The following is a 17,998-nucleotide window of genomic DNA, read 5'->3' on the forward strand; positions in this document are numbered from 1 at the left end:
AGCTCTACCTCTCCCCTCCCGGGCCGGACCCAGCCGGGCCCTGCCACACAACCGAGGCCCAGCGGCGGGGGCAGCTAGGGGCCCGGGGGCGCCGGACGAGGCCTCAGCGGCCCCGCCGGGAGCCGCGGCCGTTCCCTTAGCGCGGCCCGCCCGCGCAGGCCCCGCGCCGCCATTGGCTGCCGCCGGGGGGAGGCCGCAGCGCGCCGCGGGGAGGCGCGGAGCCGTGCCGGGCGGGCGGGCCTCCCCTGCCCGGTCCGGTCCTGCCCTGCCCTGCCCTGCCCGCCTCGGCCTGCCCTGCCCGGCGCGGCGCGGAGCCGGAAGCCGCGCCGATGAGCTGTGTGCGCCGCTGGCCTGCGCGCTTGGCGGGGGGTGTGGGGAGCCCCGCGCTGTGGCTAGGTAAGAGGAGAGCGCGGAGCGGCGAGCCGCGGGGCCCGGCCCGAGCCTTCTCCCCGGGGAGGATGTGGGGACGGGGCGCTGTCACCGCCGGCGCCCTGGCTGCGCTGGCCTTGGCCTTGGCGTTCTGGCTGCGGGGTGATGAAGGTATACACATGGCTGCGCCGGGGCTGTGGCGGGAGGGGGTGGGGCCCGCCCCTGAGGGGAGGCGGGGGCGGGCCGGTGGGCGCACAGCGGCGGCAGGCTGTGCCGAGGGCTGCCCGCCGAGGGGGCCGCGGAAGCCCGTGGGCGGGCGGGACGGTGGGTGTTGCCCACGGAAGGAAAGGCCGCCGGGGGGGGCTCGGCCGAGCTGCCCCGCTGAGGGGCTGGGCCGGGGCGTGAGGGGGGCGGCGGCGGCGGCCTCCCGTGACGGGGAGGTGGGCTTGGCGCCGCCGTTCCCCCCCACCCCGCGGCTCCCGCCGGAGCAAAACCGAAGGGAAGCGGCTGGGGCGGCCCGGCACAATGAAACCCCCCCCAGCCTGCAGCGGGGACCGGCCGCAGCGCCCACCTAACCTACGAGGGGATGGCCGGGGCGGGGGGGAGCGCATACAAACCCCGGCACCACCAGCCCCTTCGCGGGGCTCCGGCCGAGGGCAGGGGCTGCTCGGGTCTGCGGGAGGCGCCGTCTCTGCCAGCCGCAGCGTAGGCTTTTGTGGCGGCCTGCAGGGGCGAGCCGAGCTGCTGGCACCACTCGTGTCCGTGTGCCCGCGGGAGCCCGGCTGCCTGCCTGCCCCCGGGGCTGAGCGACACGGCGGCCCTGGGGAGGGGGCGGGGGTGGCGGTGCCCGTCCTGGCGCGGGGGTGATGCAAGGCGCCGAGCTGCAGCGCCCTGTCTGTGTGTCTGGTGCATGAGTGTGTGTGTGCGCAGGGATCGCGCTCCACTGCGGCGGGGAGGGGGGGAGGAGGAAGAAGGGAAGGAGGGAGGGAGGGAGGCGCACTGTGATGAGCAGGGCCTCCAAGTCCAGCCAGCGCCGCCGTCCTGCCGCTCCCGGAGGAGCCCGGGGCGGGGGAGCGGCCGCGCACGGTGGCTGCCTGAGCCGGGCGGCGGCGCGCCCTGCCCCGGGGGAGGGGGCCGCGCCTCCCCGCCGCCAGCCCGCTTCTGTGTTTTTTTTTTAATTTATCATCGTTGTTTTCAGCGGGGGGCGAGCCGGGGTGAGAAGGATTTTGTGGTTTGTTTTTTTTGTTGTTGTTTTTTTTTTTTTCTAACAACCCACCCGCCCCAGCTTTTTGCAGGTGCCCGCAGCGCAAAGCGGTGCCTGGAAAGTTTTGTTTGCGTGCGAGCGGCGGCGGCCCGGGCTGGGATGCGGAGCCCGGGGCCCGGCTCTCCGCCGCCTCCCCCCGCACCGCGGCTGCCGCCGCCGGGGCTGGCGTAGGCGCCCCCTGGGAGAGCCGAGTGCGGGCATTAAACCCCCCTCCCTCCTCCCCGCCGCCCTCCTCCGCCCCCCTCCGTCCCTCCCTCCCTCGCTCCCTCCCTCTCTCGCTCCCTCCCTCCCTCCCTCTCCCCGGTGCGCGGCCATTGCAGTGACCCCGGCCGGCCAAGGATGATCACGAACACGCGGGGCTTCCTGTGGTCGGACCTGGAGACGCGGGCGCTGCTGGAGATCTGGGGCGAGGCGGACGTGCAGTCGGCGCTGGACGGCAACTTTCGGAACAGCCATGTGTACCGGGACGTGGCCTGCCGCCTGGCCGAGCTGGGCTTCGAGCGCACCCCGGAGCAGTGCCGCATCCGCATCAAGGGCCTCAAGCGCCAGTACTACCAGGCCCGGGACGGGCTGAAAAAGAACGGGCACGCCCGCAAGATATGCAAGTACTACGACGAGATGGACCGGATCCTCAGCTGCCGGGGGGGCCCGGACGGCGCCCCCGAGCCGCTGGCCCCGCCGCCCGAGGGCGCGCAGCCGTCGGGGCCGCTGGCCGGGCCGCCCACGCCGGGCACGCCGCACAACAGCCGCGAGGTGGACGCCGAGCTGGACGAGGACGCCGAGCTGGAGTCCCCCCGCGACAACTTCACCGAGGACTCCGGGGAGTGCTCCTCCTACGCCGACCACCCCATCAAGGTGGAGTGCCCCCCCTTCGCCATCCCCGTGCCACCGGGCGACGGTGAGTAGCCGGCGGGCTCCCGGCGCCGGCTGTCCTCCCTTCACCCCGCGGGCAGCGCGGCTCCCCCCCTCCCCTCCCGGGCTCCGGCAGCCCTCTGCCAGCGTGTTTCTAGTCGCTTCTGCCTTACCCTCCTCCCTCCCGCCCCGTCCTCTGCGCTCCCAAAGCCGCCCTTGCCCCCCGCCCCCGCCTCCCCGCACCTTGTCGTCCCCGAAAGCCCCCGGCCCCCAACACCGCCGGGAAGGGGAGCGAGCTGCTGGGGGGGACGGGAAATGCTGCAAACCGGGTAAGGGGAGATGCTGGGGGACGGAGGAGACCGTAGTGAGTTTTTATCGGTGTTTAGCAATGGGAAACCAATGGAAAACTAGCGCAGAGATTATCGAGACAAAGTATCAGGTAGCGCTGTACAAGAAAATAGGCATCCTCGCTGGAGGATTTTCCCGTTCCCTGCAGACCGTGTGCGGTTTTGTTAATCGGCATGAAAACGACCATGACGATAATACCTGAAAAATCTCCTTATTGTCGCAGATAGGCCAGAAGGCTAGGGGAGAGCTTTTACGTAATTAATTGCTTGAGTTGTTTCAGAAACACTGCTTCTAACTTTAGCAGGCTTGCGGACAGAAGCAGCCCTTAGATAAAGCCTGTCCCTTCCTTGCTCGTTCTTTACCCTCAGCTCCCTATTTGTGTTGGGGGGGGAGCCGGTATTATTTGTTTGTTTTAAATCTAGATTAATGCTGTGGTTTTAATACAAACATGAACCTGTCTTTAGAAGTTGACATCACTGAGGAATCAGCCAATTGGTTGACGTTTAACCAACCTTCTTTTTACACATAAACCCCATCAAAGAATTGTTTACACTAATGTTCTTTTGAAATGCAAATCCAGAATGCCAACAGACTGAAACTCAATTTAGATTAATGTAATTACCTGCAATACACAAATGAGGCTATACTATTTAATAGCCTTCACTTAAACCTTTTTAGAACATCAAAAAGACTCCTATTGTCGAAGTTTAGTACTACAACAATTAAAAGATGCCTCTGTGTAATTTTTGCGTTACCTTTATAACTTTGCAGAAGCTCGTGTTTTTTGCTTTGGTACTCTGGAATAAAAATGTCTGCAATAACTACAGTTCACATCGAAAAAGAATAACAACTTTGTGACATATTAGGCCCACATCTCACAGGAAGGGTTTTTTTTTTTCTGCTTTCTTCTTAGCACTTCAGAAAAATAATTGTCTGTCCTCTTGTTTTAGGCTTTAAAGAAATCAATGCTCCAACTATTACCCCGCCTCTCAGTCAGCCCAAAAGATCAAAAAAACGCCACGCGAATTTAACGTTGGATAAAATGATGGAAAAATTCCTGCAGCAGAGTGTGGATACAGAAGAGAAATTTTACAGATACGAAGAGCAGAGGCTCAAAATTGAGGACAAGCGTCGGGAAGCTGAGCATGCTCGAGAGCTCCAGATGTTACAGATGCTGGGACAGATGTTGGCAGGAATTTCTTCTACAGTATCACAAAGGTCACAATCTATACCAGCGAGTCCACCTCAGAGAGCGAACCATCGTTCATATGGGGATAACTTTAATTATAATGCTATGACAGCAGCACTTTCTCCACCGATAGGTACTTCCTTCTATAGCATAAAGAAAAGCTCGTTTTTTTTAAACTTCTGTGTGAAAGCACTGGTAGTAAGTAGCTTTTGAAAATAAAAGCTAGTTGGAATTATTTAATATTGTGGTAAAGGTGTCTGTCTGATGTAAAATGAAATTAAAACATTATTCCTATCATTGTACTGATTTTTTAATAGAGATGCATTAGTTTTAACAAATTCTAACGAGCAAAATCACACTTTTCAAACCTTATAAACCTTGGGGACTCCTTCCACATTCACGTCTCTGTAAAGTGGAATTAGGAGAAGTTTTGTATGTGAAAGGCAAGTAGTACATTTGCTGAAAGCTTTCTGGAGACACTAGGTACCTTGTAGCGGAAATTGTGCTGCTATTGAAGTTAACAGGCCTAACCCAGTACGTGAAGTTAAGGCTGTGCATATGTTTTTTCAGGGTTGGGAAAAGAGTGGAGTTTTGCCTCACTGAAGTAAGTCAAATCTTAAAATCCAGCTTCTTTAAAATAAATTTTCTTTAAATCAAAATTCTGAATCTTATCTTTTAATTAAACATCAGATTACTGTAGTGGATGTGATGGAAGATGAAAATATTGGTGTACATCTTTATTCTACACCAGCTCATTTATAAATTCTTCGGGGTCTGAATTTATTTTAAAGAAAAAGGCAAAGCAACAACTCTAGAATTGGTATTTATGTGCAGACTTTTCCTTCCGTACCTTATGTGTGGGCCAGAAGCTGATAATCGGATATTAGCATTCATTAACAGACTTCTTGGCATCTGTGGCTCTGTGTCATTTATCTTTATCATAGTTTCTTTGTACGTGGAGATAGATTGCGTGGGCAGGAGGGAAACAGGGATACTCTTGTCAGTGCTGAAACCAGAGTCTGCTTGGGGCTCGGTGGTTGTAGCCTGCCGTGTGGAAACGACACAAGTCTCGTTCTAATTCTGAATTTCACACTGCTTGGAAGAAAAAAGCGTGGTTTGAAAATTAAAAAAACCACCCAGCCTCAGTGTTGAATAATAATCTGGCATGCCAGATCCTAAAGGGTATTCTCTGATTCCTGAGAGAATCTTGGAGCCTTATCAGTTCCACGTTACATACTACGTTTCCCTGTAAAATGCAAGGGGGACTGGATGATTAGGCCTGTTGAGGGTTTAGGCTGACTGAGTTGGTTGTGATTCTTCTTGACTGGATAGTTGATTTGTAGCATTCCTTGATAGCAGGAGACTTTCGTAGATAAATTACAGCATGCGGCTGGATTCTGTGTTTTAAATGTTGTTTTCACTTTTAAATTAAAAGGAAACCTGAAGTGCTTCAGAAAATCCCTTAGGAAATTGTTTGAGGTTCTAGGCCAGGGTGATGGTACCTACAAGGCCTTACCATTACTTCTGAAAGGTTTTTCGCTGAAAGAGTTTCATTATCTGTAAAGACTTGAAACTAAAGTTCAGTTTTTCTTGCTGGATTTTGTCATATAGGTGTACAATCATATTACACTGTGCAGAAATGCATTATATATATTTAACTGTAGCAAGAGCAACTTGGGATTCTAATCTTAATTGGTAAAGGTGTAGCAAAGTGTTTATAATAAAATGTGAAAATAACCCTTCAGGCAGCACATCTTTTAAAGAATTAAGATTTCAGTTTAGAGCTAAATATGCTTTAGTGTTTCTGTAGGTAAGAATCACTTTTTGCATAGTTTTCTGTTTTCTCCCTATTTATTATGCAATCGCTTTATATTTATGTATAAACAAAAAACAGCAACAAAGAAACAGAGGATCTTCTTAACAACATTGTACTTTAAGGGGTTACAAGCTGTATGATTAAGTATATTTCTTGTGTGGTTGAAAACCAGTGAGCTTATGAAGTGTGATTTAAAGAAAATAATCTGCCCTGTTTCCAGAGGAGATGAGCATTTTGTTCTCCTCTGGGTCACTGCAATGCAATTTTGGCCATAATCCAAAACGGTGTTTTTTCTTTTATTTTTTTCTTTTTTTATTTTTTTTTATCTCAATAGAAATGGGATGCCTGTATTATAGAAGGATTTTGAAAGCAAAAGATCAGCCAGGAGTATTTATTGTTATTGAACACTAAAGCATTTTATTACCGAAGATTAGCACGTTTCGGTTTAGATTCTGTGGAAGACGGACAAAAAGGTGCTTTCTGTTGATAGCACACAGATGTGGAGTTTTCTTGTTTGTTATATTTTTTTCCCCCATTATTACGGCCAAAATTTCTGGAACAGGTTGTTTCTTGGGGGTTTTTTTGTTTTGTTTTTTTCCCCTCGTCTAGTTTTTGGAGTTGGGGGGGTGGGATTACTAAATTTTATACAGCTGAAAATAAGGAGTATTGTGGGAGTTAGTTTTTACATAATTATGTATTACTATGTAGCAGTTCCTTGAAAGCTTTTTTTAGAAGATCTGTAAAAAAGAAAGTAAGCATAGCTGCGGTCTAGGAGACTAATATTAATGTTCAAATAAACTGCTCTTCTGAACAGAATTGTACAGTTAATGAGGAGCGTTGTTGAAATATAAGAACTTATTCTTTTAGTGTATTTACTGCAATTTATAGTTAACACAGCGTTGATAGGAGTACTGATCTTCAGATTTGTCCCATATTAGGTAAATGGTTTAATTCTCTTTAGTTCTAATTGCTGAAATACTTTTTAATTCTGATTTTTTGTAGTCTTTTGAAACTGTAATTTGAATATGTAGCCTTCTGAGTGTGCAGTTATCTTAATATGTGGCTTGACATGTAGTTTTGCATCAGAGATCTGTAGTTGTATTATAGCTAAAAATTATCTTTGTGTGGTATTTGCAATGTTTGCATTTAGTGCGCTGGATTATAGTTTTGCAGAAAGACTCATTATGCCTTGTAACCACCTGCCAAGATTAAAAAAAAAAAGCAGTGAGATAGGCCCTGATTCTGCTAAGAGGTGGAAGTCTTTAAGGGGGAGCGAAAAATAAGGTAGGGTGTATGTTTAAAATGTGGGTTTAGTTGCTCTGTGCTTGCTCTGTGTCTGGATGTGCTTAGTCCTTATTAAGTGTACCTATTTCAGTTGAGCTTAATTATGGAAGTGATTTCAGGCTGAACTAAGAAGATATTTCTAGTTAAGAAATGTTCATGTAACTATGCTGGGCTGTTTCTTTCTGTACCTGAGCCCTAAATTAGGACTGTGAGCAGTCAGTGGGAATATTCTCTGCATCAGACCCTAAATTAATTTTTTAAATTATAACCTTCCCTAGTTACTCAGTGTTTTAAAGGCCTTAAGTGATGAAGCATTCGGTTTTTAGAAGTATGTCACTTTGTGTATCTTGGAGTGATTTTGAGTGATTACGAGTGCTTAGAAGAAATGCTGATGGTAGTTTAAGAAAGAACATACTTCAACGCTTATTTTCTTCTTTTCAGTTATAGAGAGATCTTTTTCACTGCACAGAACACACTCTCTAAAGGATATGGAGAACATTTTTCAACTGGTGCGCAATGTTATCCCTCCTCTAACAGGGAAGAGGCATAAAGGTCAAGATGGACGTATAGGCATCGTTGGAGGATGTCAAGAGTAAGTTAAACAGAAATTTTGTTTTTCTTTCTGAGAGAGTTTGAGGATGTTATAAGTATTTTAGAAGCCATTCAAACTCACCTTACATTTAAAACATGAGTGTTTTCCAGAGAGCTTTACTAGTCTGTCATGACCATGTGTACTTAGGGAAGAACATTGCATCATGTTACAAAATTTTGGTAGGGAATGTGGCTGAAATTTACAATGCTCTTCGTGACTGTGTCTACTTTCTCTATCTTTTTTGGCCACCAGACTCTCTCTGCTTTCAGTGTTAGTCCTTTCCCATTGCATGATGAAGTTATAGAATAAGTAGAATAGCATAAGCCAATGGCACATCTGATTTTTTTAATATATATTTTGGTATTTTGGGAACTGGGTCTCTTAAATCAGGAATAGTATATTTTCTTACTGAGTGCTTTTTTATTTTGATAAATTGTGGTGTTTACTAGATTCTGTCAATACCTTGTTTTATGTACTGGAGTAATAGAAATAGCACGTTTCAGGGATAAGAGAGATACAGCATAAATCAGTTAAATGCTGTACTGACCTAGAAATAAAACAGGCTCTATTCTTTTCTTGGCCACATTCAGTAATCTGCACAATACTTTGAATAAGCCCCTACACCCTCCTGTTTTTCATTTTCCCCTTTTGAAATAGAGATGGCATCTTACTCCTGTGAAAGAGATCTGCTGTTGGACATCTGCTATTAATAAACATTCTATAAAGAGCAAAAAGGTGCTGTCTTATAGCTGCATTGATGACCAAGGAGTTAGTTTTCCTGTTGGTCTAACGGGCTTAGGTTCTTTCCTCTTGGCAAAAGTAGGCGCCGCTGGAGGATGATTCTGTCCATATCTCTCTGTTCAGTCTTCATAAAGAGAACTTAGGGCAACTGGAATCACAGTGAAGCATCTAAAACCGGGTGGGATTGGTCCAGGTCACAGATTTCAAATTTGGCTTGCAAACTTTGCTTGACTCTTGTTTTGTTTTGTTTGTCTCTAAACTTTTAAGTTGGTTGTCTGAGAAGAGGTTGCTTTTTTACCGTATGATCTTTGTAAATCTTTGCAAATATTTCTATGAAAGGATCAGGTGGCCAAGGTGAAATCCTGTGCCTTCGAAATCAAAGCAAGGTTTGAGAGTGGCTTCAGTATAGCAAGGTTTTATCTGTCTTTTACAGTAAACAAAAGAGAAAGCTTTCTTAAAATTTGGTCTTGAATTTTGGGCTTCATTATGGCAGGCTGATTTCCAGATTATCTGATCTCATGACTGTGTTTCCTAACCTAAATTGTATTTCATTCTAGATACACTGGAGCACCATATTTTGCTGCAATTACAGCTCTCAAAGTGGTACGTGTTCTTCTATACCAATCCAAAATGAACTCTTAATCATTTGTATTGGCTAAGTGCCATTTTTTAAAAGCATTCGTTCTGTGCTGCACATGAAATTTGAGTTACAAAAGGTCTTCTATTTAACAAAGAAAATCTTTAGTCCTCGATTGGTAGAAATACTTTGTAAATGTGTGTCATTTGCTGTGTTTTCTGTAAATGTTTTCTCTGTATAAGTAAAATTAGACATATGTAAGAAACCTGAAAATTTCAGAGGGAAAACTGTTTTATCAGAGGTTTGGATAGGAAACTTCAAAACTTGATGAAATATTTTCTCCAAAAGTGAACAATAAGGTAACTTTAGATTAATATTTAAAGTTATATTTTCAGCGCTATGGTCAGTTCTTTAGAAATTTTTTCTGGACCTGATTAGTGTGTTAAATTAAGTAACTTTCCTTCAAAACTTACAGCTTTAGGCTAGTAAAATTCTTATGTGCTATAAGTCTAAAGATTGTTGCTTGAATTTAGTGTAACTTTTAATAGCACGTTTTATTTACATTATAATCTTTAGCAGAAGTATTTTCTAAGCTTTTTTTTCCTAGAAGTGTGAACTTCCTTATTTTAGTGACATATTAACTGGCTAAAAGTATATTTACTGCTGACTACATAAATAGAGCGGTGATTATTCAAATGTAAACAAATCATGCTTACATAATACATACTCCTTTCAGTACTCTATATACAGTGTGTCAGTACTTTTGATATGTTGCGTATGTTTTTCTTTTTGATGATTTGTTCCAATAAGTAGGTAACCAATCCAGGTATTTCCACCATCTGCCCCCTCTCCTCCAGGGTGCAGTCCCTCAAGGATTTAAAACTGAAATGATATTATTTAATGATCGTACATAAGATATTAAGGCCATTCAGCTTTTTGCTCACTATGTGCAGATACAGTAGCATACCAGGAGGTCCCCTGTTGAAGCCACTTGGTCTCCAACCATTGCATCTGCACATAAAGAGTCAGAGCATCAAATCTCTGCATTGCTTAGTAGCTTGAAATGTTAAATGTGTAGTAATAAAGCAGAGGAGACACTTCTTAACCTTGGGAAATTTCAGTATGCAAGACAGATACAAGATCAGGCTTTCTGGTCACTGCTTTCACAATTTTTATGTGTATGTCTGATTTTTTGAGTGGATAACAGAAGCTTGAGGCAAAAATCCTCAGCTTTAATGTTTATTTAACTTAAGGCGTGTTGTTAAAATTGTGCCAGCCTTTATCTAGTACGGATTTGGCCCATTTAGTAGAAATGGTAGGACTGGAAACGTACTCATAGATTGCCATAGCTCTGTTTTGCAAGTATATTATGGTATTATTTTTCCTCTCTGATGTAGCTTGTCTCTTGTTCAACGTAGTTGAACAGCTTTCTTCTTGTTGTATGTGTGACATTTTAGTCTTTGCTCATCTGCAAATGAGAAACATTTCTCAAGTGAGTAAAAGTTCAAGATCTGTGTTTTCAGTCATCATATTGGTGAGGAACAGAAAAAAATACTATTGGACGTCAAATACAAAAAAAAATTTCTCCAAAACATTGCATGGTAGTCTAAGCCAAAATAGAAAAAAATAATAAAGTTTGCTTTAACTACTGAGAAATAAGAATTCAGGTAAATTACTCACTTTGGAACGGTAACGTTATTATTAAGTATAAATTTGATAATTCTGTTTGCAAATTTTCTTTTTTAGGGTGCAGATTTATCCCATGTGTTTTGTACCAAAGATGCAGCAACAGTAATCAAATCATATAGTCCAGAGCTGATTGTTCATCCGGTCCTGTAAGTGACTTATCTTTTGTTTAAATGAGCAAGTCAGGATTACTAGTTTGACCGTTTCAGTCTGACAGTTGATTAGTTTGCGTTATTCCTTTTTTTTGAGTTACACATTGGGTGAGCTAGAGATTACAAAAACTCCTGCATTTGTCCTTTCATTACAAGCAGTTAGATATTTAATATAGAACAATCAGTTGTGAATTTTTTTCATTACTGTACGAAGTACAATTTTTTAAAAAGCAAAGATCTTGCTTTCCGCTACTTGCTGACGTGTGTTCTGTGATTGTAATGCATTTCACTGAGAACAGTAGCAAAATCCAGAACTGAGAGTCACTACAAGTCAGCATTTTAGAATCTGCATTTGAAAGGCAAATAGAGTATGTTCTCTTGCTTCTTCAGTCCTAATAGTATTTAACAGTAGTGTATCTTTTTTTCCTCTCAATACATAAAATTACTGGGCAAGAGAGATGCTGATTCTCATTTTTTTCATAAGTATGTTGCATTAGATACACACCTATTCCTGGGAATAAATAGATGTTCTAAAATAATCTAAAATACAGGGTTTATTAACAAGAAGAAGAAAAGTTTAATAAGCCACTGTCCTAATTGGGAAAATCAGTGTGTGCTTCCCTGAATTTGTGTTCTGAAATATGTTGCTGATTAGTGAAGTTTTACAGGATAAAATGTTTCAATTAGGTGTTACAATGGTTTACAATGAGCACCACAAATGAGAATTAAGATGTGTGTCTGAGGTATAAGTCCCTGAGCTTAGCTTGCACCAGTGTGTGTCAACGTCCGTTGGTGTATGTAGAAAAGCTGTGATTAATCTAGAAAAAGCATAATTTAAAATCGTGTTTGTCAGATACTGCTGTCAGGAAGGATTTATGGTGGTAAAAATATTTTGGTGTCTGCGAGGAAGAATATGATCTCCTTCATGCAGATGCCTGCAGTTAGAAGCCATAAGTTTATTACATTCTAAAGGTGGGTTTAATTCCTGTTGGTGTAGAGAGAGGTGCTTAGAAAGAAGTCAGTTAGACAGATATCAAGGGTTGTGTTTTGTTGGTTTGGGTTGGTTTGTTCGGTGTTTTTTTTATTTTATTTTGTGTTTTTTTTTTTTCAAAGATAGAAAAAACCCGTGACTTTGTGGATTTTAGACAGGCAAAAGTCATGTTGGAAAGCAAGGGGAAAATAACAGGGGCAGGGTTTTTACCAGTCCAACTGTATTAGCCTCTAAAATCCAAAAGGTACATCTTCAGTTGATGTCCTTTCTGTCTCATACCACATGATAACAAATGAGATGCACAGTTGTAATGGCAGTATTAGCTTGGAACTTAGGTTGTCTTGATGGATCACAGTCCGGGTACAGCATACAGTTGTCTTGTATGGGAAGGAGTTGACCTTGCCTTGGGAGGGGCATTTTTAGTATACATGGGGTTCTTGATGTCTGTGGTAATGGAAAAGGTTAAGAGGAGAAACAGAAGCAGCACAGAGAAAAAGGGAGGTGACAATATGCAAAGGGTAAAATTTCTACTCATGGAGGACCAGATTGTGCCTACTGAACAAGAGTATTTTGATTTTTTTATACACAGATTCTCAGTGTCTCCTGTGGAATTCTGAAAACTGGTCTTTCTATTCGCAAAGAGAACTTTCGATTTTAAACTTCAGCTATGTCTATAAATTCCTCTAGATGTACAAAGTACAGTGAATCTAGCAGTTTTCATATCCATGTAGCTTTAAGTCTGAACTGCAATGTTTAATACTTTTATTACAACTCTGATTAATTTTACCCAGACAGCTGGCTAATTGCATGAAGCAGTGGATTTGTAAATATTGTTTATATGACATTCAAAATGAAAAAACGCAAATATCAGGATGTTCAGAATTTGTTTGTTAAATGTTCTCATATTTTTATCTCTTATGCTTCATTTGAGGAAAAGAGAAAACAGTATTTTCTGGTTAGAAAGGAATAAACCTTGACTGACTCTGTTGAAGCCCAGGTTTTATTCAAATTTACACAAACAGCCTATTTTTCTTGTAAGGTCCTTTGTCTTCAGTGTCACACTTCTCATATGATCTTTTATATGTTGTGGAGCCGTTGAGTTCTCCCGGCACGGCCGGCCGCTCTTGATTCAGAGCCTGATCTCTTAAACAGTCTTTGTACTTTCTCCCGGGCTGCACTTCACGCATGGAAGAACCTCCGGGTAAAACCCACCAAGCAGCTACGTCATTGTTTTCTTTTGTGTCTCTCCTTAAAACTTTGCTTTGTTATGATTTCTCCATGACCCTTCAGAGTAACTAGGTAGCTGTTGTACCACTCTCTTATTATGCTAATCATAATTATGGCCCCGTGTACTCCTCAATTCACTGTTTGAACAGCTTGGCATTTTGCCAGGGTTCAGCTGCCATTTTGTACTGCCAGGAGTCTGACATTTTATCATCTCCTCTGCGACTTGGCTGCCGCTACCTTTCCCTACTGCCTTCACCTCACAGGGGATCACCTCAAGGGAAAAACATGCTCTTTTTTTTGCTGCCGCCCCCTGAATGCGAGGGCTCTTCTGGCTCATTAGAGCTGCCGTTGCGGATCTTTGATGGCATGACTAGTGAAGGTATGCGAGAGCTAGAAGTTGCAGTGTTGCGTTTCAGGTCCTTGGCAAATGTCTGTCACTTTAAGGATGCAAGGAATGTTATGTGAGAAAGGTTGAGTAGGATTGCAGAAAGAGGGTTATGAAAACGGGCATCCATCTTACAGCACTGCCAGGGCAATTCCATGTGGCCCCAGCTGCAGACCATCCTGGGATTCCTCTTGGTGTAACATCCTGTGCTGGGGACACCCATAATGCAACTGTCTCTGAAGTTTTCCTCTTGGGACTTCATTCCCTGTTCTGTGAGTGAAGGTAAGAGAGCTGGGACTGCACGTGGCAGCCTGGGATCTGGAATGAAGAAGCTTCAACACCTGGCTATGTGCGTCCTCACTACCTGAGCTAAATAATGACAACTGGCTGTCTAGGGGTCATGAATAGTCAATATTATCAATAGCAGCTTTTCCTTTTTATTCAGGAATTCTGTCAAATGCATTATGGCCCCTTCCACAATGACTTGTTATTAATGAAAGTATTAATTAAAAATTGAGCAGCTAACCAGTTCAGCATTTTTGCTGACTGACTCTTTGCTTTCCTGAGGAGAAGTGAAAAGTGTATAATGCAGAAGTAGGGGTCTTTTGAATAGTGGAGTATACCAAGTCTTGGTCAGAGCTGCCTTGCTCTTGTCACCGTTACCCCTGGTTTGTGCTACATGTTTCTGTTTTCTCAGCTGACCTGTTCCTACTGTAAAACTCTACACAAATACAAGATAAAACTTAGCTTTTGCGTTTTCCTAAGTTTTATTGCAGGCATTTTCTGTGTGGATTTCTGCCGTAGATGTGTACATACTTTCTTGCATTAGTGTTGGGAACTTCCTAGAGAACAGCTAAATCCATGACATGGGCTTTTTTAATATTCCCTGTGTTAATTCCCTGGCTCATGTCAGGTTGAATAGATATCTGTGTTGGGTTAGCTTATGCTGTCTTGATAGACGAGTGATCACAAAGTTAAATGAGCTGTATGAACCCAGCTGGTTATATTTTAAAAGAGAGAATAAATTTATTTTGTTAGATTCCCCTCTTGCAAGGACTTTTTCATAATCTTACAGAGTTGTTCTTTCTCTGTAGGCCAGGAAAGATCAAGATACTACTGAGTAGCCCACTTGTAACCTGGTTGTCAGACAATTTATAAAGTCAACAGTTGATATAATCCTTGATCTCCAGAGTTTTATCAGAGGAGTAGAACGAGATGTCAGGTCATTAATTTCTTGTGGTCCTGAAGGAGTCACATAATTTTCCATTATCTCCAAAAAAGTCACCCTTGAACTAGGTATGGATTTAGAACTAATACCTTCCTCCCAGCTGGTTGCATCTATGGGTCTGTATGGACTAAGAAAGATTGCCAGAATCACTAAAAGTCTTAAAGGTAATTGCAGAGTTCAGGTTTTTGTTTCAATTTTGAAAAAGATTATTCTTTTCAGTTTGAAATAAAAATAATTGGGGAGAAAACTCTCGTGAGGATGGCCTGTGTGTTGAGGCCAGTTACCATTAATGAAGATGCTTAGTTTAGATCAGGGTTGCTGGAACATGATTTGTAAAACATATAAAACATAGTTTTGTTGGATTTTGGCTATGTTCTGATTATTTGAAAAAATAATGAAAGTGAGTCATGGATAGCAAGCTCCTGATAAGTTACTTGAGCACTTTTAACCAGTGCCAAGTCTCTTAAAGAAAGCCCAGGAACAATCTTAAGATTTTTGGCCCTTTCTAATTCATTATGTGGAGAGGAGATTTAAAAACATTCGTCCTTTGTGGGAGGAAGCTCATACCTTTTAGTTGTGTTAGCTAAGGGTAGCTATTAAATGCTTCTGTGTAACGTGGGACTAACCTCTCTTGTGAATCTGCTGCTGGAAGAAGTGCAAGGATTCTTGTCATCAGGGAAAGTCAAGGTGAAAGCACAGATTGCTCTGATTACCAGAAAGATGCCTCCCAAGTGACTTGGCTGCTGGATCCCTATTATACCTGCAGAGAAGATGCAGGCATGAACTTTGTGATCTTTCTCCCAAATCTCATTTAGACAGCAGCCTAGCCAGGAATCGCATGAGCAGGTTTTGGGGTTTTTTTTTCTAAGTACTTAGGGAGAGATAAAGGTCAGTTTGTATGTGCTGACTCAGAGACATATACTTAAACTGTTTCTAATCCTGTCATGCGGTACCATGGACAAAACTTGTTTATGGTCCTGTGTTCTGTGTCCAGCTTTCTTGGTAAATAGCTGCTGCTTCTTTGGTGTATGTTGCAGAGTGAGTAAAAGATGGGAGGTGTGTTCACCCCATGCCGTAGTCCCTTTTCTCCCTGTTGTTGCAGAGGTCCTTACCCCAGGTGATACTACCAGAGGTTTTGCTGCCTCGTCAAAATGCAAGAAGTAGCCAAAGATTTTCATCATCGCTACAGGGAGTGCTGCTGCTCTTGCTGCTTTCTGATATATCAGAAAAAGATGTATACATATGTAGGAGCATTGTATTCCAGTTAGGTCCTGGCCAAATTCACCCTTCTGAACGCTTGCTGTACTGCTGTGATTTGACACCAGCGTTAGATTTCTTTGGTATTTATCTTTCTTGAGTTTCAGTGAAGGAAGGCATGCCTGGGATATTTTTTTTAATTACTATTATTATTATTTGAAGCTTTTAGGGTCTTATTCTTCTTTTTCCAATCAGCAAAACAGATATGTAGACTGAGACTTTTTCTGTCTTCTGTTCTCTCTCCTCATGTGTCCACAACTGATTTGAAGTATTCTAGCCATCTGGGTATTGATTCAACTATCATCTGTGCCTTAAGAATTGAATGTAAACTAGAGAAGGATACCAATGTGGTAAAGGCTTTTCATTTTATTGGTTTTAACATTAAAAAAAAAAAAAGGTGCATAAGTTTTTTCTTAGGGGCATTTTCAGTCTGTTTCATTCTGGGGGAAATTGTCATCTCAACTTTATTCTGTCACTTTTGAAGGTTTTGGTTTAGGGCAGTCCATTTGGAAGAATATTGTCAGTTTTTACTTACCAAGTCAGTTAACAGGACCACTTCTATGAACTCTGAAAATACTAAGTCCAAGACATTTGGTTATCATTATGCGTTTTGGGGGGATTGTCATAATACACATTGTAATGTGGTTGAGATTGAAACTACAACCGCTTCGAAGATTTGGATATATCTAAATGCAGATTGTAAAATGGTTGTGTTGATACCTGTGGTATCTTCATGAAGCTGGTTAAGGTTGGCCTTGAGCGCAGTTGTCATATCCATGTGAGAAATCTCAGAAAATGGAGTCAAGCAATAGCTGTTTCTCCTTTTGGGGCTCTTTCTCACAGGATGTGAGAGGCTTTGCATAAGACGAGTGACCCCATTTGTATAATGCACTTGGGTTCATTATTAAAGAGGTTGTTGTTGGCTCTGATCTCTGTAGTGTGTTGTCAACACTCCTGCCCAATGCCCAGGGAAACAGAAGATCTAGCTAAATGAGAGTTTTTGGTGTCCAAGTAGCAGCTGTGGAATACATTTTGGGTTTTGACACATTATTATATGAAAAATACGATAGGGTAAATATGGCGCTTTTTTCTAAATGCATACCTCAATAGGTCATTCAGACTCTCACTACCTTGAAGGTAGAGTATGGAGCAAGTAAAGACTGTGGTATCTGCATATTTAGAACGGTCCTTTGCTACGAACCTATGACACCAGTGCTTCTCCTGGCTCCTGGGTTGCTGTTCTTGCTGCTGTGTTGTTAATATTCAGGTGAAGCCTACCAGGTTCTCTTCTGGTGACTAAATTAACTTAGTCAATGGCTGAAAAGGAACACTTGATTTGAATAGTATTCAGTCCCCCTCTCATTAGGGTCTTTGTTTCTCTTTCTTTCATTTTCTTCCCTGTCATTTAATCAGATTGTAGCAGGAAAATAGCTATGGTCTACCCAGCATTTGCAAGTTAAACACTATGTAAGAATATTTCAGCAGCCTGGTAGGTGAAAATGACAGTTCTGTCTTCTAAAATTTTGAGGGACATTTTAATATGCTAATCTTAATTTACTAAATATATGTCTCTTTGGTTTCTAATTGCATCCAGCCAACTTCATGCCATTGTGTTGTCACTGAGATGTGCTCTACCTAATTGAGGTGCTTGTGAGAGACCCATGAGTTGATAATGGGATCAATCAAGTTGTTATTTCCAGTTCTGTTCATGGGGCTGAAAAATGCTGCCTCAAGCCTTTGGGCTTCTGGAAATTTGGAGTTAATTCACAAGAATGATGATTTAAACATTGACAAATACAGCTACTCCTGGAATATGGAATTGGTTTAATTTTATGCTCAAACATTTTTGCACTGTTTGGTTTTGCCTTTAATTCCTTTGACCTAACCTTTCCAGAATAATCTCTCTCCCTATCTTATTTACCCAGTTTCCAATAATGACCTCACCCAAGGTTTACCACAATAGTTAATAATTAGCTTTCTGAGATAACTACTTAAATTCTAGAGCTACGCATTATGTCCCATCTTTCGCTCTTTTGATGT

The 17,998-nt window shown here is 43.3% G+C and overlaps 1 protein-coding gene across 6 annotated transcripts in view; it reads left to right on the plus strand.

Moving 5' to 3' along the window:
* Nucleotides 1-289: 289 nt before the first annotated feature.
* NAXD (NAD(P)HX dehydratase) overlaps nt 290-17,998 on the plus strand; it is a 49,714-nt gene continuing 32,005 nt past the window's right edge. Inside the window, exons 1-6 of one of the 6 annotated variants that reach the window (XM_075090816.1) lie at nt 290-396; nt 1,954-2,531; nt 3,784-4,155; nt 7,564-7,714; nt 9,013-9,058; nt 10,779-10,867. In XM_075090816.1, coding sequence (XP_074946917.1) covers nt 1,973-2,531; nt 3,784-4,155; nt 7,564-7,714; nt 9,013-9,058; nt 10,779-10,867 — 1,217 coding nt within the window. In that variant the 5' untranslated portion in view covers nt 290-396; nt 1,954-1,972. Of the gene's footprint in view, nt 541-616; nt 694-1,953; nt 2,532-3,783; nt 4,156-4,592; nt 4,627-7,563; nt 7,715-9,012; nt 9,059-10,778; nt 10,868-17,998 lie in introns of those variants that run through there. The other 5 variants (XM_075090828.1, XM_075090837.1, XM_075090866.1 and 2 more) reach the window with 5 other exon arrangements.

The sequence above is a fragment of the Phalacrocorax aristotelis genome, chromosome 1 (genome assembly GCF_949628215.1).
Source record: "Phalacrocorax aristotelis chromosome 1, bGulAri2.1, whole genome shotgun sequence".
In the NCBI taxonomy this organism is placed as follows: domain Eukaryota; kingdom Metazoa; phylum Chordata; class Aves; order Suliformes; family Phalacrocoracidae; genus Phalacrocorax; species Phalacrocorax aristotelis.